The following is a 23,702-nucleotide window of genomic DNA, read 5'->3' on the forward strand; positions in this document are numbered from 1 at the left end:
TCCAACCCATCAGTTTTGGGGAGGGCCTCAAAACATGTTCTTTTGATGGTCAATTAGTAGCATCTCCTTCATATAAGGAAAGCAGCAAAAAATTATTTACTCAAGAAAAACTACAGAACTGAAGTTTACAGTGGTATTAGTACCTATAACACATGAGGAGGAGTTGGACTAGCTGGGAGTTCATCTGTCAACACCAAGGAATTCATAATATAGTTGATTCTGTTGTACAGAGCCACTAAAACAATTTTAGGATACTGATAGGATAGGGATGTTAATACCACTATCCTTTCTGCCCACAACACAAGTATTTTATACACAAGACTGCTTTAGAAGAGAATAGTCTATTAACAAATATTCAAAATTTTTCTTTATTTCAGAACTGCCTTTATGTACAGACATCATAAAAAAATGCACATACACTGGAGATTTTCCAAGGAATTGGAGCTGGAAATAAAAGTTAAGGGCAACTAGGAGAACTGAAACTGTCCCCAAGAAATTCTGAGGATCACGCTTCCTTAAATGTCCTTGATAACCTCTTCAAGTTCTTCCTTTGTGAACATGTGGAAATTCTGGCCAGGCTGCACTGTGGCTAGCTGGAAAGAAAACAGAGAAGGCTTAATAAGCTCGGCTCGATCACCCTGCTTATAGCCCCAGCACGGTCAGGAGAAGTTGTTGGTGACACAGCTGTTCATTAGGAACTAAGGGATCTGCTGTCCCAGGGATATCCTTTCCAGCAGCAGTTCCTAAAATAGCTGTCTGACTCCAAAATAAAAATCTTCTTGACCAAATTTTCTATTTTGAGGTTAACCCACCACATAATAGTTAACCAAATGCCTGGCATCACTGTCACTTCTTGAGGTTACTTCAACAAGGATCACAAAAGCAGCAGCAAATTGGTGTCAGTAGTTTTTTCTGTTAAAGATTCCTTTAGAAATATATTAAAAGCATATTCACACACTTGCAAGTTGAACTTGTGTATGTGACCTTGGTATACTTGCCCACTCTGTGCCTCAATTTCCATCAGTAAAATGGGGATAAAAGCACCTAACTCATAGGGTAGTTGTGAGGATTAAATGTGTCAATCCATGTAAAGTGCTTAGAACAGTGTCTAGAACATTGTAATAAGCACCACATAATTAACTATTATTGGTGGGTATTATTTTCTCTAAAACTGCCCATATGGTAACTTAACAAGAAAAACATTTGTTTTGTTTTTTTAAAAGGACTGGCGATGAAAAGATCTCATTAACACTGACCATAGGAAATCAGTTACCACTAAAGATATTAGTAATAACCAGCAGTCCAGATTATAATGTATTTAAGCAATAAAAGACTAGGGTCAGAAGATGGTTAGTTTCAAATTTAACCAAACCACCAGGTCTTCCATCATCTCTGCTGACAACATAGTCCCATGTTTTAGGGTAATACTGAGGAATAGGTGCCACTTCACTTTTCCCTTTAGCTTTTGTGTTTGTTTGAAATGTCATTTCCTTATATTACCTTTTTTTAACTTTAAAATTAAACATAATAGGGCATTTTTTGAGTAACATTCACTATTGATATTTAGTATAATTTGAAAACTGCCAAAATTAGCACAGCTCAGTTACATAATGTTTATTATTCTCTGCCTCAACTACAGGTAAAATTTAGAAGAAGACTACTACTGCACACCTTAAAACACCTGAAGATCTGGTCTGGGGACAGACTAAAAAAAATGTTCTCTCAAAGCCTGCAGTCTCCACTAGATTCTCCTAAAAGATCTATCCAATTACACGAAATATCAGAAGAGTCCCAAACATATTTGTAAAATGTATGTTAAATAATTTAGTGATGTCCATATAGACCATGAGTTCTATTCCAAGGAAATTAAAATATATAAATGCTTTTCTTAAGGACATGAGGACAGAGAGATACAAAGTCAATAAACCAGAGAAGAGTGAGAGCCTATAGAGTTTATTGTCAAGTCACCCATGGCTCACAGGCTAGTCCTCCCAAACCATTACAGGGGCTAAAAACCAGAAACTGGGCAACTCTGAATTAGAACAGTCCTATAGAACCAGGCTGCAAATCAATACTAATAAGACTTAAACCAAATACTGCCTTCAGGAAGGTACCCATCACTAGATGAGTAAAAATAACCCCTTGCCATTTACTTACATAATCTATATGAAAGCTACTTTTCTATTTATCTCATTTTACTTTCTTTTTTTAAAAATACATTTATTTATTTATTTATTTATTTATTACTATTTTTGGCTGTGTTGGGTCTTCCTTGCTGCACGTGGGCTTTCTCTAGTTGCGGTGAGCGGGGACTACTCTTCATGGCAGTGCACGGGCTTCTTTCTCATTGCGGTGGCTTCTCTTGCTGCGGAGCACAGGCTCTAGGCGTGTGGGCTTCAGTAGTTGTGGCACTCAGGATCAGTAGTTGTGGCTTGCGGGCTCTAGAGCACAGGCCCAGTAGTTGTGGCGCACGGGCTTAGTTGCTCCGTGGCATGCAGGATCTTCCTGGACCAGGGATCTAACCTGTGTCCCCTGCATTGGCAGGAGGATTCTTAACCACTGCGCCACCAGGGAAATCCTCACTTTACTTTCAAAAAACCTCTGTGAGGCAGGTAAAACAGATATTTTCTTTTATTGATTTGATCAATAATTAATTGCTAAGCACCTGTGTACTAGTTACAGTTGTACAAGGCACTAGAGATCCAAACATGAAGAAAGTCTGTCTTATTTACTAAGAGCTCTAGACACCAAATGCTTTTAAAGTCAGGTAAGTGTTACAACAGAGCCAAGCATACATAAAGGCACAAAGGAGTAATCTAGGGGGAGTCCAGGAAGGCTTCAAGGAGAAGCAATCTTTGAGTTGTATCTTAAAGCACTACAAGAATGGGTCAGTCAAGGAGCAGAGGGCAGACTGAATACGCAAATGCATAAATGCACAAAACAAGATGATGCATTTGCAAAACTGAAAGTAATTCCGAATGACTAGAGCAGAAGTTGCGTATGTGATGAGATGAAATGGAGAGGTAGCAGGAGTTCAGAGCTTATACAGAGATAGTGTATTAAAGTGTTAAAAAGTACAGGACCAGGCTTCCCTGGTAGTGCAGTGGTTGAGAGTCCGCCTGCCGATGCAGGGGACACAGGTTCGTGCCCCAGTCCGGGAAGATCCCACATGCCACGGAGCAGCTAGGCCCGTGAGCCATGGCCGCTGAGCCTGCGAGCCCGGAGCCGGTGCTCCGCAATGGGAGAGGCCACAACAGTGAGAGGCCTGCGTACCGCAAAAAAAAAAAAAAGGACAGGACCCCAAATCAGACCTGGTTTCAAACCGTGACCCCACCATTTACCAATACTGTTACTTTGGGCAAGGTCTTGCCTTCTCAAAGCCTCAGTTTCCTCCTCTGTAAAATGGAAGTAGGAATACCTATCTCATAAGGCTATTGTGAGGATTAAAAGATAATTGCATGTAAAATTAGCAAGCTACCTAACAGGTTAAACATATGCCTTAAGAAGTAGTGAATTACTATGACATGAAAAGAAGTTTGGAATTTATCTTGCAGACAGTTAAGAGTCAGAAAAGACTTTTTACAAGTGGAGGACAATTGAGATTAGATATGCAATTTAGAAAATCCACTTCAGTAGCACAATGGCAGGGGAAATGGAATGAAAATGAGGAGGGTAAGGCTAGAGGCAGGAAGACTAGCTAGGAAATCTCAAAACATACAAGGCAGGAGAAAAATGAGGGCCTGAACAAGAGAAGGCCCTAGGAATAGGCATGAAGAAGAGGCACTGATATGAGAGTTATTTAAGGAGGCAAAAAAACAAATCGGTGAAGGCAAAGGGAGGTCAGAGTCTTCCAGGTTTCTGCTGTGAATGACAGGTTCACTGAAGGTGTCATCAACCAGAATTAGAAATAAGGGAAGAGGAAATGGTTTTCAGGAAAAATGAGTTTAGTTTTACAACTGTCAAAAATTTGAGGTGTCTGCTTCAGAAAAGGTCATATAAGTCTTAAAAATGACCATGAAATCTGATAAAGAGGAGTTATGTTAGCAAGGGGCAGTCTCAGGGAAATAATAACAGAAACCAAGGCAGTGATTGAGAAATAAATGAGAGGCGAGGCAGTGAAGACAATGAATACAGATTCATCATCTAGCAATTAAAGGTTAAAAGATATGATGAATGGAATAGCAATAAAATGTAACAAACTCCTGAATTTCAAAATTATTAAGTGAAAGAAGTGTGACACAAAAAGAATACACACTGTAAGATCCATTTATAAGAAATTCTAGAACATGCAAAACAAATCTATAGTGACAAAAAGCAGATCAGTGGGAAGGAAGTGACTAAAAAGGGGCATGAGGGAACTTTTGGGGACGACAGAAACGTTCTGTATTTTGTGGTTGCGGATACAAGGGTTATACCTTTGTCAAAATTCACTGCACTGTAAACTTAAAACAGGCACACACTACAGTATGTACATTATGCCTCAATGAAGTTGATCTTTTAAAAAAGGATACTAGGTAGAGAGAGGGGTTGACAAAGGTGGGTTTTGTTTTTGTTTCTCTAAAGAAAGATGCAACTTGGAAATTTTCCCTTTTTGAGGGGAAGTGGCTGTTGAGGAGAGGCTGGTGACGCAAGGGACAACTGGAGGAGCAGGGACCTCAAAGAGATAGAGGAGGGTGGGCTCTAGAGCAGTGGCTCCCAAATGCCTGACCTTCTTAGGCTGAGCATCAGAGTCACCCAAGGAGATTTCAAAAATAGAGATTTTTGATGGACAGCCAAAGACTGATGGACAGCCAGGTTTGGAAACCATGAGTTAGAGCTTGGAAAAGTGAAAGTGCCCCTGTGTTAAAGGGAAGAAAACTCTAGTCAGGGATTAATGATAGAGCGTGGATGGGACACACACCTGATGCTCTCTTCAAAGCAACACTGTAGTTGCACTGAAACTGAATGAGCTAAAAAATATCTTTGAAGTTTTAGTTGAACCAAGCAGGCCTTAGAACCTTCACTGTGAGATCAAAAGAGCTACATGTGAATTACTCTGAGGTAGCAAGGAGATAGTCTTAGTGGAAATGCCAAGACCCTATCTCATTCAGTACCACAGAAAACAAAGCACAAAAGGAACTGACAAAATCCCTCCTAAGGGTCAATATGGGCTATCGTTGCATATTTTGCGCCTCATCATCTCAGAGACTGGCACGAAGGGGAAGCATTTTCAAATCTTTGCTGAGAAGGTGAAAAAACAACTATTTATGAAGTAAGTTTTCCATTTCCATTCCATAACCCCCTCTCCCCATGACTGCTGAAGAAGCAAGCCAAACACCCCTCCCGCAGCCCCAACCTCTCTCCAACTCTTCTCAGACCTTCCCACCATTAGGCCAGCCCCTTGTTCTGGTGCCCAATTTTGCCCCTTTCACTGCAGCCTAAGGAACCGGGCTCTATTGGTGACAGATTGACAAACAATACTCTCCAGTACTCTCTCCATTCTTCTGCCCATAACCAGTCAATCCTTTGCCAGAGATTTATCTAAATATACATTTTCTCAATCTATGCTGAGTATAGCTGAAAAGTATCCTGGTAAGTGCTGATTGGTTTAATTACTGATTTGTGATTCCAGCTTCAGTTGGCCTTTAAAAAATTTTTTTTTTTTTTCCTTTCTGCGGTACGCAGGCCTCTCACTGCTGTGGCCGCTCCCGTTGCGGAGCACAGGCTCCGGATGTGCAGGCCTAGTGGCCATGGCTCACGGACCCAGCCGCTCCGCGGCATGTGGGATCTTCCCAGACCGGGGCACGAACCCGTGTCCCCTGCATCGGCAGGCGGACTCCCAACCACTGCGCCACCAGGGAAGCCCTAAAAATTTAATTAAAATATAATATACATACATACCATGCCTCCAAGGGTAACCACTATCCTGACTTTTTACAACAACTTGTTTTGTGATTTCAGCCTCAGCTAGCGTATTTTAATGTGACCCAGCAATCCTTTTACTCATCCCTGTCTTCCCTTTTCCCTATCCATAATGACTTTTCCAAATATTTTCCATTCCTTTTTATTTCACTGTTGCATTCACCCACCTTCAGCAGATGATCTAACAATCACCAGGGAAATATAACACCTCTCTCCCAGTTCACCTCCAAGCCTGCCTTAACTTTACTCATCATTACCTCCCATCCTGCTGTCTACTCTTAGGATCCTAAATAAGGGCATTCAGAATCTGGTCCACGTCTCTCCAGTGTCATCTCCCTATCTCACATACATCTCACACTCCAGCATTCAGATAAATCCCTCAGAGTCCCCTTTTACGCACAACGTTATTTTACATGTCCTGTTCCCTCTTCCTGGAATACCATTCTCTTCCCTTCTCCTAACCTCACCTCTTCCAGTAAGCTTTCCTAACGCCCCAGTATAAGTTATATGTTCCTGTGTCAATCCATTCATATTGCTATTACAGAAGTATCAACCCAAGCTGTTATTATCTGTATGTCCTCTATACTACTTAATGGGAACTGGATTTTCTGTGTCTGTATCCCTGGCATCTACATAGTACCTGGCATGTAATGGGTATTCAATATAATGGTGAATCAATTCTATTTTTCAAAACCAACTCCTTCATTTGTACCATGCCTTCTCTCTTCTAGAACTTTTCCATCACTATCTAACTTCCACTTTTAATTCTTTTTTTTTTTTTGGTGGTACGCGGGCCTCTCACTGCTGTGGCCTCTCCTGTCGCAGAGCACAGGCTCCGGACGCGCAGGCCCAGCAGCCATGGCTCACGGGCCCAGCCGCTCCGCGGCACGTGGGATCCTCCTGGACCAGGGCACGAACCCGTGTCCCCTGCATAGGCAGGCGGACTCTCAACCACTGCGCCACCAGGGAAGCCCTTAATTCTTTTAACATTTTTCTATCCACTACTTGCTTCTCAGACTATAAAAGTATTTTCAAATCTTTCCCCATCCTTAAAAAGACAAAAATCCTTTTCTTTAATGCTGCCTGCTGCTGACATTAATTACTTCTTGAGAAGGCAGCATATTCTTGTTTTGTCCACTTCATCACTCCCTTTTATTCTTTAACTCACCAAATTCTGGCTTCTGCCATACCACGTTACTAAAGTTGCTTATTCACAGGATAATAACTTCTTGAGAACTGAGCATACAAAAATGTTACTATCTTGATCTTCAGCAATGAGAGCTATGATATCTGAATAAAACAGAAAAATACCTCTATGTTAGTTGCATTCAGCTTCTCCTCCATTACTTGTTTGAGGATTATGAGTGAAGATTTGATGGCTTCTTTCAGTGTCATAGACTTGAAACAAAGAGGGCAAGAAGAGTAGCCATTAATTGTACATAATCCCTCCTTCCTTCAAAGATTTCCCCTACACCTCCCTGAAGAAATGATTTAGCAAATATTAATAAATCAAACATCTCAATAAGTACAGTGCATTACAAGTATCTCCAGAATTCAGGTAAATGGTAAATAAGTAGAGTACCTTTATTCAGAGAAAAAAAAGTCTTATTTTGAACCAGAACAAAGTTACCAACTTTAATATGTTAAGTGATCTTTGAAGAAGGGGAAAGAGTTAGACTTCTCTAGTTATTGTCTTTTGATTTAGAAGCAAGATAATATTGATGATATCCTGTGAATAATAATTCCCAAATGATCTAGAAGGTAGCCCAATGGTTTAGAAAATCTGCTCTTTGCTTACCCCATTTTGTATCTAATTTCCTGCACACGTAAAAGCAATACTAGAAGTTGATTTAAGCAGGCATCCCTGTATGAACCACCTGAATGACAAGTAGGGCAGCCTTCAGCCACTACAATGAGTTACCCCAAACCAAGGCTTCCCATCCCACAAAGATAAAAAGTACCAAATGCCCACTTGCTTGGAGAGCCAGACTAGGAAATATAAACTGCTAAGTAAAGCTGTGAAAATAAAGGATAAACAAATTGTGGTATATCTATACCATGGCATACCACTCATCAATAAAAAGAAACTACTGAAATGTGCAAAAATACGAACGTATCTCAAAAACAGTACGTTGAACAAAAAAAGGCAGACATGAAAATACAAACTGTATGATTCTATTCATAGAAAGACCAGACAAAACTAATCTACAACGGTAAATGTGCCTGAAACGGGGGAAGAGACTGACTGGAGAGGAGGCAAGCATTCTGGGGCAGGGTGATGGAAGTGTGCTATATATATATGTATCTATTTTAAATTATTTATTTATTTATTTGGCCGCGCCGGGTCTTAGTTGTGGCATGCGGTATCTTTTAGCTGCGGCCTGTGGGATCTAGTTCCCTGACCACAGCTCGAACCGGGGCCCCCTACATTGGGACCGTGGAGTCTTAACCGCTGGACCACCAGGGAAGTCCCTATATTTTGTTTTAAGTGCTGGTTACAAGGGTGTATACAATTGTCAAAACTCATAGAACTGAACTCTTAGGTCTGTGCATTTTATTTTATGTAAATTATACCATGATTTAAAAAAAAGATAATAGAAGTCGTGAGAATGCTTAATTACCTTGTGGTAAACTTCTTGCAAGGAGCTCTGGGCACCCTCTGAGGCAGAGCCAATCGCTCGAGCATCACACTGTACAAAGGTTCCAGATGGGTCCATATGAAACCTGCAAAACCACCAAAAAGAAGAGGATTAAAATGCTTAAGAACGGTGGCATTTTATGTAACAAACGTCTCACTAAAAAATATAAATGCTTGGCCCTGCAGCCAGGAAATACCGAGGCACAAATCCAAAAGATGTTCTATGGCTGGAAAAACCAGATCTTTTAAAAAGTGTTTAAGAAAACTAATAATAATTTCCTCAGGGATTTAGAAGAGAAGTATGTATAAGAATACTTTATATAGAGAGTATATATAAATATGATACTTATGTATGCCTATCTAAATACTATTTGAGGACAGGGATCAAATCAATATTCCAAAGCAAGGCTCAAACACATTTTGACTACAGCAACAAAGTTACTTCTAATTTCTTTCCAGAAATAGCACTGATTCCAGTAGAGGAGTTCTTCATAAAATCCCCAAATTTGTTTTTGTGTAAGCAGCACAGAATCAATGAACTTTATAGAATTAGAAGCCCTTCATTTTTACAACTCTACAATAATCTTCTCACTTGATTTAAACAACCAGTCCCATCCCAAATGAAAATAATTCTCCCAAAAAGGAAGCAGGAAAAAAATGGCCAAATGGTACTTACAGCTGGGGTCCTTTTTCATCAACTCCTCCAAATAACAGTGCTACTCCAAAGGGACGAGACTAGAACCAAAAAGCAGGAGGTATTAAGATAAATAGCTATGAAGTAGGGGGGCGAGAAGAGACAAGAAAGACATGTTCCGAGGACAAATGTCATCAGTTCCACAGGACAGCAAGAAAGCTTCGCACAAGCGTCAAACTCACCATGGCACCTGGATCTGCATCTTCTTCTCCAAACTGTAGAGCCAGATTTGACACAGCCTGAGTCACGCTCTCCACTGTCATGGTCTCATTGTAGGTGAACCAGTGGTTCTAAAAGAAGAGCAAAGCATGGTCTACCTTTCGTAAGAATGGCATTAAAAGTAGCCCACCATCTCACCACACACATCCCTTTGAACTGTGGTTAAAAACTGAATGCTCAAGCTCTGGTGTGTTTTCCTTAACATTAAACTCAAATGCTCGGGACTGCACGAGAGGAAGAGAAATAGCTCTGGAAATAAAAGTTATACCAAAAGGACTCTAAGCAATGACGACTTTTCAAGGGAGAGGATTGCTCCCTTGAAAAACAGAGTTAACCCTTCAGAGCACCAAATCTAGTCTTTTCACAAAGTGAAGGCTAATAGCTGAGTGCCGCTTTCCCTCAAAGGCCCTATCTTATCATTCTGTTGGAGTTTAAATTAAATGACTTATTCTTACATAAGTACTGACAGCAAACCTGCAAATAAGCACAAAAAAAATTTTTTACCAATCAGATATTTTTTTCTTACCAGTCTACTACTCTGTTGGCAGCAGGAGCTCAGTTAAAAAAAAAAAAAATCAGTATTCCTAACCAGCATTTATCACCTGGTACATATCATTACTCACTACAGGAGAGCTGTCATTTGCAAGCCTAGCTGCAAAGGCAGTTGGGGTGAGAATTCCTTTAGCTATTTCTACCTCTTGCTATGGTGCTCCCACAGAAAGTCAATTAGGGAACAGAATGCAGTGTAATGCTTGCTTTATATAAGGCAAGTCAAAAAGAAGCAAGAAACTGTCAGCACTATTTACCAGGGCTTCCTCAAAGCTGCAATGGTTGGATGGCTAGACTCCAAGCCTCAGAAAGTTGTAACTAGGGATTCTACCCAAAATCACTCCCAAGAGCTACATCTGATATTAACACAGATACCTGCAGTACAGCCCAGGCAGTTATATCATCACTAAACAAGGAACACAAGCATCATGGTAAAAAGGAGAGATGATGCTAATTTTACCTGTGTCTCCACTCTGGCTTTATCAATTAAAGTCTTAGCATCAGCAATTAGCCCACTCATGGCACAACCTGCAATGTAAAAGCAACAGTGACCCGATAGCCAAATCCTTGTAGAACTCTTTCATCCACTCAGGAAATACTGAAATTCTGGAGTGAAACCATGGCAGCCATTCAGCAATCCCATAGCAATATACCTAAGAGATTAGATGGGAAATTATCTACACTGAACACAAGTATAATTATATCACTAACAAATAAAAACCATTCATAATGAAACAGAAGTCCAGCTATTAAGGTAGGAGACAGAGAAGAGCAGCTACTCAAACATGAATTTCCACACGTTACATCCTCAAGCATTCCTTCAGCACTCTTTGGTAGCCCGTGATGCACTTTCAAACTAAGCAAGCACTAACAGTCCAACAGGAGAAACAAGGGAAAAAAAATAACTATCTCACTATGAGCTACAATGGAAGACCCTAGAAGAAAATCAAGTCTTTTCACTTTCTGACCAAACACAAACTAGTTATATGAGAGATGGCCCAAGATGCCAAGATTATGGCTGTGACGTTACACGTCATGACTCAAATCTAAATTTCCAGCCTGGGTCTCACTCCCACATTTCAGACCTATAAAGCCAAATGACTCCCTTAATATATCTACTTGGATAGACCACAGACTCAACTCATTTCCCTTCTAGGCTCCATCTTTTTCCCTGGCCCTCACAACCAACTGAATCCCAAATTCTATCAATTGCTGTCTGATTAGCCTGTCTGGCATTAGTCCTTACCTCTCCGTCTTCTGGCCACCACCTTGGTTAAGCCTTCATCATCTCTTTATTTGGACTATTAAAAAAATTTCTGACCTGGTCTCCCTGCCTCCAGTCTCAGCCCCCTTCACTGTACCTTCAACACTACTATCAGAATGGTCTTTCTCAAATCCTAATCTGATCATATTTCCTCAGTGCTCAAAACCTTGGCAATGCAAAAGGATCAAGTTCAAGCTCTTTAGTGTGGTAAAAAGGACTTCCACTGTTTGATCCCAGAATCATTTCTTGCCACATTCCACCTGCCAGTCATGCCAAACTGCGTGTGCCAGGGTATTTTATATTTTACACCACCACAGCTTTGCTCTTCTATTCCCTCCTACCAGAAAGCTCTCCCCTGCTACACCCAGACACTTATTCACTTGGTAAACACTTCCTTATCTTTTAGAATTCAGTTCAGCTCAAGCATCACCTTTATGGAATCCTTTTCTGAAAACCTCACTACCACTGGCCCCAGGGAAAACTAATTGTTTCCTCCGTTGTACCCCTACTAAGCATATACTACAGCCTTTCTTAATACCTACTTCACTTAATTGCATTGACTTATTTACATATCTACCTCTGTTATTAAACTGTATGCTCCTGGAACACACGGGGACTATGTCTCATTCCTTTGTGTGCCCCTGGTGTCTAGCACAAAGTCTGGCACATAATAGGTTCTCAATTTGTTGAATGAAGTGACACTGACCTACCTCCAAAAGGTAGATGGCTTCAGAGAAAGTAGATAAAATGTTCTAATCTTAAAAGACTAAATCTCAGTTTCTATATCTATGAAAGAGATAATGTCAAGCTCACTGAGTCACTATGGCATTTGATTCTGACGCCCTCAAGCAATTAATTATTTTACCAATGTTTCAGTAATTAGATGACTAGATAGGTTAAGTAAATGTGGGCAGTCAACTAAAATGCCATGCTATAAATAAGTAGAACTACTCATCATGCTACAATGATGCCAGAAGCCACGGCAGGGGAATTTAACAGGGACCCAAAAAAGGGAGGAAGGGAAGGTGAGGGGAGATAGATTGAAATGATAAATCTGAAAACAGAGGAAGAGTACCGATCTGGGTCAAAGTCTATCATCCTTATACTCTCTGCACCTTGGTCACTCTGAAGATCTTTAAGAATTTCTCTTTGCTTAGTGGACACCCCTACCTTCCCACACAATCCTCTGCTCCAGGTAGCCTCCTAATGTTATGCATCGATGAGGACCCAGCCACCATAGGGAGCTGGCCTATGATTCAACCTTCACATATTTCAATAACCATCACATTTGCCAAGTATAAATCTGAGGGAGAAAGGAACGTCTGGGAGTAGGTGAATCCTATAACTGCTTCCTACTACCTATATTATGCACAATGGCCTACTACCTGGAAAATGATAACTAACAAGGGATAAGATGCTCACCTAATGAACCTCCCTTGAAACATCAAAGAAGACTGATTAACTCAGGCAAGATCCTACAGAACAGCCTTCTCCTACTCCTTACCTATGTGAGCATCAATCTCTACAATTTTCTCAATGCTGCTGGGCTCCATGAGTGGAGAGGTAATTCTCTTCTCCACAGCTAGGCACACACCCTCTGATGTCTGGATCCCAATGGCTGTAGAACCAAGCTAAAGAGAAACAGGTTATGGTTATCATATAGAAGTCAAAGAACAATCTCACATACTCACCAGGAATCTCTCTGTATATCTTCACATGATAGAAGCTTCAATCAGCCATATCTAATACACAGAGAAAATAAGGAGCATCCTAATAATGTACTATTCCTGTCAATGGCAAGAGCACTGATTTACAGAATTTTGTGCTTCTAAAGGGGAAGTTCAAGAAGGTCTTGAAAATGTCCGGAAAATGATCAACTCTAATGCCAGTTTTTTGGAGAGGGGCAGATTCTAAAGTTCTAAACATAGAGGGCAAGAAGTAATACAACTCTAATGTTTTTTCTGGACTTGGTATCTTTTTACCTCTGCTACCTTGATCTATCCGAAAAGGTGATATCCCTCAAATCTATGTGACTCCAGAAAAGTCATTTACTTAAAAAAAAAAAAAAGAAAGAAAGAAAAAAGAAAAGATAAAGAAACACCAACAACATAAAAATATCTTTCAAGGTCACTAGCAGTCTACAATATAGCTTGATTTCATCTCTCCATCTCCATGTCACCATCCTAGTCACCCACCCCTCTTTGTCTCAGTTTCCTTATCTACAAAAGGGGGATAATAACAACAATACTTACACATCAAGAGGGGTAAACACACATACATAAAATGCTTAAAATGGTAACTTGTACGTAATAAATGAGCAACAAATGTTAGCTATTTTTTTATATGCCAAGATTACTTCAATAGCCTCCTTAGTCTATCTTTAATCTCTCTCTCCCAATGTATCTTTCATATTATGGCCTGACTGATACAATAAAATACTATTTTCATTATACTTCTCCTTCTCTAAAGAATTAATATCTCTCTATACTGCCTGTAACATAAAATCCAAGTAAAGCTTCCAGAGTCCTCAAAACCTAATCCTACTTTACTCTTCCAACTTTATTATTTATCATTCTCCAGCAAAATCCCTCAGGTATAGCCAAATCCATTTTCTCATGCTATATTATCCGCTACCCTTGCTCTGCCCATGCTGTCCCACCTGGAATACGCTCCTCCCTTTGCCTATCCAAATTCCACCCATCATTCATAAAGGCTTCCATAACTATGCGTGCTCTCTCCTCTAAATAATCACTACATTTACTTACAGTAAATCACTATATTTACTTAGTTCTACAAAGCAATGACTATCAGTGTGAGCATCAGATTCCTGGAGTCTGTTATTGCAAAGTATTCCAAAGAATTTCATAAATCATTGTGCATAACATGCTTAAAACGCATGCAGACTGAATGATCATGTCTCTTACATATACGTATTATTTTTCAAATGTGTAAAGTTGTGACTTTATTTAGAAGTGTTATTAAATATATATACCTGCTTTTCACTGTATATTTTCTTAATGGTACATGCATAACTACAGGAGATAAAATGTCAAAGAATTTTATGTAAAAAATGAGTGCTCTTACTTCTAAGTAAAGGTGTAGACTGAATACATACATTAGCTCTACTCCTTCTCCAAGCCTTAGAACAGGAAATTAAAAGGCTTAAGCGGGGACTGGATAAATCCACTAGGACAAAGACTGGACAAAGACACAGACACAAAATTTTAAAGAAAGAAGATGGGTTAGTGATTACTTACTTAGCAAACCTGAGAAATCCAAATCCTAAGCCAGTAGTAAAGAAAGTCAAGAAACAACCTGATTTCTATCATAGGACCCCCCAAAAAGGGAATGGTGGCAACAAGGACCTCTGGAAATAGAAACAGAACAGCTAAAAATTATAAAATTAGTTCAACGTTTGCTTAAGAGACAGATTTCCAGATCTCTTACCCTACGTTGTAAAGCTAGATGATGGCCCCCACTCCCACTCCTGTAGAAGACTCTGGAGAGAGTAAAACAGAGGGTCTCTAGATTGGGGGATGCCACCATCGAAGGCAGAGTACTACAGGAAAACAGGGGAATTAAGTAAAAATTGACAAGTTTAATGTTAAGAACCCCAGCCTTATTTCCCTGCTCAGCTCTCAGAAGTGAGCAGGCAGAAACACCTTCAAGGCATGAAATGAGAAGAGGCAGTTTTCTCTAGAGCAGTAGTTTTCAAATTTTCTGACCCAAATCTACATTAAGAAATATACTTTATATCATGACCAAAATACACAAACAGGTACAAAGAAATAAATATAATAGAAACAAAGTTTCATGCAGAAAAGAAAACACTCACCAATACTATGAGCAAGGCATTCTGAGATCTACTGCTCCAGTCTACGTCAAAAAGAAATGCTCCCATGACCTACTAAATTGATTCAGTGCCCACTAATAGGTCAAGATCTGCAGTTTAAAAATATATATCTCTAAAAAATCTAGCTTGTTCAAGGGGAAAAAGAAATCTAAAGAAAAAAATTTTTTTTAGTCCTTGAAAAAGGTATTTTCATCCATAAAACAAGAACAGGACACTAATAAGAAAAAGGAAAAAAAACAAAAAAGCTTGGAAATTGAAAAAACTTTCTTATGAAATCATTGGAGAACAGGTTCTACCAAATTGAAGGAATACATCAAAAAAGAAAATGACTTGCGATCTAACGCAAGAGGGAGTTAAAGAGAGTTCCTAGGATGATGATGATAGAAGAGCCTAAGTATACAGCTGTGCAGTAGGCCCAGAGAACCAGTCCAGATTAGAGCTGGTCAAAGGCTCAAAGATTTCTTTAAGAATCTTTTACAGGATACTTAATGTGCCTGAGTGTTTTGAGAGGATATACATAACTTGGAGAGACCTTGGGGATGAATTATTGATATTTACATACTAAATTAGGCAAAATTTTTAAAGAGAATTACAAACTCCCAGGAAAACACTATTGTGCAGAAACAGAAAAACAGCTCAGGTATGAAAAGCATTTACGTAGTCTTACCAATAGAAATGTTGACTAATGATCTAACAAAATTATGATAGATATGACATACATTGAGAGGGTTGCCCTATCTCTACCCCAGTAGGAAACTGTATATCTGTGTGTCACTGGGGGCAGAAGTCGTCATCCTTCATAATGAAAAGTCTGTGGATAATACCTAGGTGAAAAAAATGTAAGTCTGTGTTCCTATCTTAGAGATATGGAAGTAAATGCCAAGAAAATTAGCTAAAAGACTTTAAAATGTTGCATCTGAGAAGCTGAAGATAAAGAGGGGCAGGCTCAGGGATTTCTGCTTTTGTTACAAGGTTTATAAAACTATTTTACCTTCTGACTAAAACTACATGCACGTATGCCTTAAAAATAAGTTGACCCTTGAACAATACAAGTTTGAACTGTGCAGGTCCACTTACATGTGGATTTTTTTTTTCAATAGTAATACAACAGTACTGATCTGTGGTTGGTTGAATGGGTGAATGAGGAACCACAGATATGGAGGGCCAACTATATCAATAGATTATAGGGCAATTTTAGACTGCTTGGAGGGTCGGTGTCCTTAACCCTTGCCTTGTTCAAGGGTCAACTGTAAAATAAAAAAGTCAGAAACCATTGTCAGAGAATTTAATTTGGCACTTAGTTGTCCTCTAATTGTTTTGTGTATAGTGTATTGATCTTGAATCTCCAACTGAACAGAGCAGAACAGAATTCATACCTACTTTGTAAATTTTTATTTATTTATTTATTTACTGCTGCATTGGGTCTTCGTTGCTGCGCACAGGCTTTCTCTAGTTGCGGCGAACGGAGGCTATTCTTCATTGCAGTGCGTGGGCTTCTCATTGTGGTGGCTTCTCTTGCTATGGATCATCGGCTCTAGGTGCATGGGCTTCAGTAGTTGTGGCATGTGGGCTTCAGTACTTGTGACTCGCAGGCTCTAGAGCGCAGGCTCAGTAGTTGTGGCTCACAGGCTTAGTTGCTCTGCGGCATGTGGGATCTTCCCGGACCAGGGCTCGAACCCGTGTCCCCTGCATTGGCAGGCGGATTCTTAACCACTGCGCCACCAGGGAAGTCCCCGTGCCTACCTTAAAATTTTATCTAGCAGAGTTATTCTCAACCGGGAGCCATTTTACCCCCTAGGGGACAACAGACAAAGTCTGGAGACATTTCTGGTTGTCACAACTGGAGGAGTGAGTGCTACTGGCATCTAATGGGTAGAGGCCAGGGATGTTGCTAAACAGCCTACAATGCACAGGTCTGTCCCCCACAACAAAGAATTATCCATTCTAAAATGTCAATAGTCCCTGTAATTATTTTGTGGAGGAAGTTCTCATAGCACAAGAAAAAATTTTCAACTTGTTCAATTTGGCCTCCAACTTAAATAGCTTTCTAGGACTTCCCTGGAGGCGCAGTAGTTAAGAATCCACCTGTCAGTGCAGGGGACACAGGTTTGAGTCCTGGTCCGGGAAGATCCCACATGCCGCGGAGCAACTAAGCCCGTGCACCACAACTACTGAGCCTGCGCTCTAGAGTCCGCGAGCCACAACTACTGAGCCCACGTGCCACAACTACTGAAACCCGTGCACCTAGAGACTGAGCACCACAACGAAGAGTAGCCCCCGCTCGCCGCAACTAGAGAAAGCCCGCACGCAGCAACGAAGACCCAATGCAGTCAAAAATCAACCAATCAATCAATTAATTAAAAAATATAATTTCTATGCTTCTACTCCAAAAAAGGGTCAATATTTTGAGACAGGCTATTTTACAAAATATATCAAAATCAAGATAATTTTCTCTTGTACATTATATTTATACCCAGACATTTCAATATTACGATTCTGACTAAACTCCACCCCCACCCTGGGTTGGGACTGGGGAGACGGAGAAGGGAAGAAAGGGAACACTTGAACTGACTATGTATTATTTATTTAATATAATTCACTAGCATAGTAACCAATGTCCAGATGCTCAGAATAATACAATAATTTTGACACTGTCACAGATTTCCATTTCTTCCCCCAAACCTAACTCTAAAAGGCACTCTGCCCCCACCTCTGCTGGCTATATCTCACCCATGCCATCCATACAGCACCTCTACGTGATAATTTCTATTTGTCAGCCATTTTCAGTCATTTCTCCAGCTCCTTTCATACTACTAAATCCTTATAGTTATCAAATTGCTTTCACATTGGCTAAGTTGCCAAGACAACAAGGTTGTTTCAACACCTAGGAGTATGAATTTTTACACAGGTTAAGCAGCATACATTAATGGCACTACTCCATCCTAGCTCAAACTAGGGCTACAGAGATCAGATACTATCTCGTTATCTCTAAGCAACGTGGAAATTACTAGCACTAAGGGGCTTAAGGAGAACCAAAAAACCTGAGAATTACTCTTCGCTTGCACATCTGGATAGAACTATTACCTTAGCTGAGGCTCAAAATAAATGCTACAGCTTGGAATTGTGATAATCTCAGACTTCATAGTAACATATGGTTTAAATATAGGGCACACATGATTAGAAATAGAAAACAGGCACTTTTTGTAGCTGGCCCATCGTTTTCTGCCCACTATCTACTACAATGCTTCCACCTTCACTTCTATGTCTTCAACTAAGAATCTTCTTTGCCCTTTCCAGATTCTCATACAACTATTTCCCCCAATACACTCTTTCTAGAAGAGGTAACTTAGAGGGAAACACAATAGTTCTCTTCAAATATGTGAGGAATTGCCTTATGGAAGAGGTTTAAACATCCCGTATGGTTCAAGGGCAAAACTAGGGCCAACTGAAGGAAACTTCAGGAAGCTAGACTTTCAATTCAATATAAGGATAAATTTCTAAACCATTATGAACGATTTCCAAACAGAATGAGCTATCTAGTGAGAAAATATTCTGTCACTAGATCTATAAAAACAGAAGCTGTTTGGAGATACAGAGGTGATTGAAACAGAGTGAAGAGTTGGACTAGATCAGTGATTCTCAACCCTTGCTAGACACTAAGAATCACTGAGGTAGTCCTTAAAGATACTGATGCCTGGACCTTATCCTAAACGACCTAATTTAGATCTAAAGCAGAATTTAGATTATCCATAATCCAACAAATAGAAGATCCCACATAACTAACTTTAGTATAAATAGCTTACTTTCTAACTAATTTTTTGAATACTGGTTTGAACTATTCGATTTTGTTGTTAGATTACAGGACACATCTCTTATTCAGACCCAAAAATGTCTAGTACAAATTGACAAATTTACCAACAAGAATACAGGTGATCAGTTAAATGATTTGTTCAAGATGATAAAATATCTCCCAGGTGCTAACTCAGGAATTCTAGACCCCTTTCTTTATAGCCAAGAAGATTATAAACAAAAACATGTCCTTCCAACCCCACTAAGAAAAAGCTACTTACATAACTATGAAGCAGTTATTTGTTTAAAAAGTTCCAAAGTACTTGTTAGGAATGGGATTGAAATTGTTATACAAATGGTTAATTGTGCCCAACACTGTAAATCAACCATACTTCAATAAAAAAATAAAATTAAAAAGAAGGTTAACTGTGGTTGATTAAAGGGAGATAAAGAACATTTTCTAAAGGAATAGCTAAAACACATTTACTCCAAATGTTCTGCCAGCAAAGTACTAAGTTGCCATGAAATTTCAAAAACTACCCCACTTGATACTATACCTTGATAGCTTCAATGGCATATTCCACTTGAAATAATCTTCCTTCAGGAGAAAAAGTATTCACACCCCTATAATTAAGAAAAAAAAAAAAGAAAATGGTATTAAAATTGTCAGAAAAAATAAGCATAGAGACACTAAAGTCAAGTTCCTTGACATCTAGCTCAGATGGCTACAAGATGTGCACACTGTCTTTATGCTCCTTTACCCACAACAATCTGTAGCTGTTTTTTGGTACATTAACAGTTTTTCAAGAGAATGGAACCTATACATAGAACACCTCTGCCCCACTCCCATAGTATCTTCAAACTGATCAAATGAAAGCAGGTGACTTTCTGCCTCAATCTTGAATCAATTTGGAATCCCTCTGGTAAATTCATGCCCCCAAACTATCAGGCAATTCCTAAGAAAATGTGCATTTATCCTTATCCTCTTCCCATTACGTGAATTTGATGTTAATATCTTACTTTTTAGTAAAAGTCAGCCACAGGGACATTTCTCTATTTATTTGTATGAATTAGTATTGTTATCTTAACAACAGACTGAGATCTGTTGCAGTTCCTAAAGCCTAACCTAGTTAATTCACTCAATACATTATACATGCCAGACTGCTCTTCTCCTTTAAACAATTCCCAACCTTTCCTTGCTCATCTGTTAGAAATCCCTTTGGAGAAGAGGCATCATGGTTTTAGCTATAAATGCTTTCCGCACACAATGGACACTTTAAGAATATTTGAACAAATGAATGAAAATAGTTGTGCTCCTTGGTTTATGGAGTCTGGAGTTTATAACGTGTAAGAGGATACAGAGCAGTGTTTGCAAATTTGTTTTATCAAAACCTCTTTTTTTAAAAAAAGAAATATTATATATATATATATATATATATATATATCCCAAATATAAAACAGATAATAATACAAGTTGACATTTACTGAATATGTACTATATGCCTGGCACTGTTGCAAACCTTTAAATGACAACACACTTAATTCTCAAAACAATCCCATGAAATAGTATTCTAAAGCGATACGATTTTAGAGATGAGGAAGTTGAGACACAAGGAGGTTGACTAATTTGCCCAAAGTCACTCAGCATATAAGAGGCAGAACTGGAATGAGAATTTAGGCAATCTAAGACCAAGCTTTCAACTATCAGGAGTCAAAAGAGAATCTCACCATTCCAGCCTCCCATTTTCCCCAGAGGTACTATCCCTAATGTCATTTAAAAGGAAATTTAGGACTCTAAGAAACAGCTTTTAAAAATCACTGAGAGGAAAGTCCGAGGGCAGAAGACCTGGGATTAAATTCTAGTTCTGCCACTTACTAACTTTAATCTGCTCAAATGAAAAAAAAAAAAATCTATCCTGCCTCTGTCATAATACAATTGGTATTGAATTGCACAGATTATGAAAGCACTTTGTAAAGTGTAAAGTACTATGTGAATACGAATACAGTATTTTCACCCGAATTCAGGAACTTCATCCTGTTGAGGTATTACTAAGTCTTTCCTAATGTGGGCTCTGCTCTTGGCCCTGTTTTCAAACTTTCTCTGGGTTATTTCATTCATGTCAAGCACTAACTACTTCCAAATCTCTATTACCAGTTTGACCTCTTTCCTGATTAATCTGAAAGCCTCCTGAGCATTTCCATTTGGATATCCCATTAGTGCCAAACACTTGACATTTTCCAGTCTGAAATATACAGTCACGCTTGCAAAATCAGCTACATCTCCTGCCATTCCTATTTCATTTTTACTTTAAAACACCTCGCATCTCCCAGTTCCCCAAACTATAAAGTTCTAAACGATCTGACTCACTCCTCCCCTTTTCCCATAATTAACAATATGCCAAGTCATATCAATTCCAATCAGTTCCCCCCACGCCCCCCACACAGTAACTCTACACTCCCTTCCATTCTCAATGCCCTCATTACCTTTCAACTAAGTATTTTAATAGCCTTCTAACTGGTACTGATTCTCTTTCCTCTAATCCAGTCAATTAATCTCTATACAACACAATTATGATTATGTAACTTCTTAAAATTATAATTTATGCCACACAGATGCCTACAAAATAAGACCCAAACTTCTCAACCTCATATTAAAAACCATCCAGTATCTAGCACCATAGTGTTTTCCCAGATCTCCCCCCATTCCCATATGTGTATCATATGTGCCAGCAGACTAGAATTTTCGCAAACACTATGTATGCTTTCCCACTGCCCCTCCTTTGTTAATCCTATATTCTCTGCCTCAAAACTATTCACTCTCACTCTCCATATTTATTAAAACCTTACATCTAAGACTCAGTTTATTTATGTTTTTTAAAATTTATTTATTTATTTAGGCTGTGCTTGGTCTTATTTGCAGCAAGTGGGATCTTCATTGCCGAATGTAGGCTCTTAGTTGCGGCATGCATGTGGGATCTAGTTCCCTGACCAGGGATCGAACCCGGGCCCCCTGCATTGGAAGCGTGGAGTCTTAGCCACTGAACCACCAGGGAAGTTCCTAACGCTCAGTTTAAATATCAGCTCCTTTTAAAGTTTTCCATAATACCCTAATATTGAATGCAATCTCTCTCGTCAAACTCCCATAGTGTTGATTTGAGCTTCTCTAATGACATGAACACATTTCTGAATTACACTATAGTTACTTTTGTAAATAGTTCTTTAAAGGACAGTCTCCCATATGAGAAAAAGGATCATGATATTGTTCACTGCCATATGACAAGCATTCAAGTACCTTAGCTAAGTGAATAAAAAGGACTGTTTTAGGCATTCTTTAGGAAGATACAAAAATGAGTAACACAAAGCAGTTAATAAAGATGTTAAGTAAATGATCACAAAAACCTTAATAAAGGTTTTCTGATAAGAATAACAATTTCCATCATACACACCCCTTACTCAAAATTATATCACCCAAAGATGATTCTTTTCAATGCTCTGGAAGCTAAATACTGACTAACAAAGTTATTTTATAGGACAGTAGAAAAGGAGTCCGGTTTTTTTTTGTTTTTTTTTTAAGGAGTCAGTTTGAAAACCTCACATACATCTTCTATGAGTCAGTAAAAGGATTTTTTTCTTAAAGTGGTAGTTCTAAGTGATAAAACTTTTGACAGGTTCAACATATACTTGACAAGAAATGCAGCTTCTCAAGCCATCTAGTACAAAGAAAACATCTGCCTTTCCTGGCTTTAAAATTTAAAAAAAAACAATAGCTATGTGAAACATAACTGATCAAAACAGAAACTGAAAGTAAAAATGTCTACAGCATAAGTATGTACAATTTAATATTACTTAACATTTCCAAGCTCTGAAAGATTTTTTGTTTTATACAAATACAACAACCTCACAGCTTTGATTTCAAAAACAGATCTGGCTGCAACACACATTTAAAGTAACTTGCTTTAAACTGTTTAAAAAGTCAGAAAAGCTTGGGTCTAGTTGAATCAGCATGATGACAAAACTCTTGAGAACACTCTAAACTCCAGTTCCCATAAAATCAGACACCATACACTATATCTGGGCAAAGCTGAGACTTCCTTCGAGCTTCTGCAGAAACTATACATCACATCACGCCCCATTACACCTCAATCAAAGGAATGGCTGCTCTGTTCCCACAGCTAAGAAACGGAAAACGAGGTTGTGCTCCTAGAAGGAAAAGGGAGCTGAAATGATCAAACCCATTAAGTGATCTCTAATTGCTTTTTCTTCCAGGCACACGTTTACATTTTTAAAAAGGCAGTCACACTCAGCACAAAAAGATGAAGGGGAGAAGGGGTGACTCCTGGCCTTTCCAGGTTAAAGGTCGGAGTCGCGGCGCGCCAGCCGCCTTTCCCCAAGCACAAAGCGGAGCTTCACGCTTCCGCACTTCGGACCCAGCAGTGACTCAGCGGTAGGACAAGTGCGGCCGACAGGCGCAACTCTAGCCTGGGGAATCACAGCGGGCGGCTGGGGAAGGCGAGAGATCCCCGAGCCGGGCCAGACTCGGGATCCTGGGGCGCCCCCATGACACGGCAGAACCCAGGCCCAGACCGGGCCCCGGGCCCGCCGACCCGTAACTTCCACCCCATTTCCCCCAACCACACAGACCTGTCGTACTCAGACCGGGTGAGAAACATGGTAAGGGCAGGAGAAAGCGGCAGCGGCCACTCGGGGATTCTGAGGGCCAAGACGAGTCCACCTGCACCCAACTCACCCACACCGCCACACAGCCAAGTCTCCGTTACCAACTGCGCGTGCGCTC

At 39.6% G+C, this 23,702-nt stretch overlaps 1 protein-coding gene across 1 annotated transcript; it reads right to left on the reverse strand.

Moving 5' to 3' along the window:
- Positions 1–340: 340 nt before the first annotated feature.
- PSMA5 (proteasome 20S subunit alpha 5) lies at positions 341–23,689 on the reverse strand. Its single transcript, XM_027096206.1, has 9 exons — positions 23,549–23,689; positions 19,465–19,531; positions 12,770–12,896; positions 10,462–10,529; positions 9,416–9,523; positions 9,216–9,274; positions 8,523–8,625; positions 7,213–7,299; positions 341–593 (listed from the first exon to the last, which is right to left on the reverse strand). The coding sequence occupies exons 1-9, from the start codon at positions 23,575–23,577 to the stop codon at positions 516–518; spliced, it is 726 nt and encodes a 241-aa protein (XP_026952007.1). The 5' UTR covers positions 23,578–23,689; the 3' UTR covers positions 341–515.
- Between the last annotated feature and the right edge of the window lie 13 nt (positions 23,690–23,702).

The sequence above is a fragment of the Aethalodelphis obliquidens genome, unplaced genomic scaffold (genome assembly GCF_003676395.1).
Source record: "Aethalodelphis obliquidens isolate GAN/ISIS:26980383/991018 unplaced genomic scaffold, ASM367639v1 scaffold100, whole genome shotgun sequence".
NCBI classification, from domain to species: domain Eukaryota; kingdom Metazoa; phylum Chordata; class Mammalia; order Artiodactyla; family Delphinidae; genus Aethalodelphis; species Aethalodelphis obliquidens.

Excerpts from the sequence above, each read along its gene's own strand:
- PSMA5 (XM_027096206.1), bottom strand. The coding sequence starts at position 23,577 with ATGTTTCTCACCCGGTCTGAGTACGACAG. Across the intron at positions 9,524-10,461 it reads AAGCCAGAGTGGAGACACAG|AACCACTGGTTCACCTACAA; the intron begins GTAAAATTAGCA and ends CTCTTCTTTTAG. Across the intron at positions 594-7,212 it reads TGAATGCAACTAACATAGAG|CTAGCCACAGTGCAGCCTGG; the intron begins GTATTTTTCTGT and ends TTTTCTTTCCAG.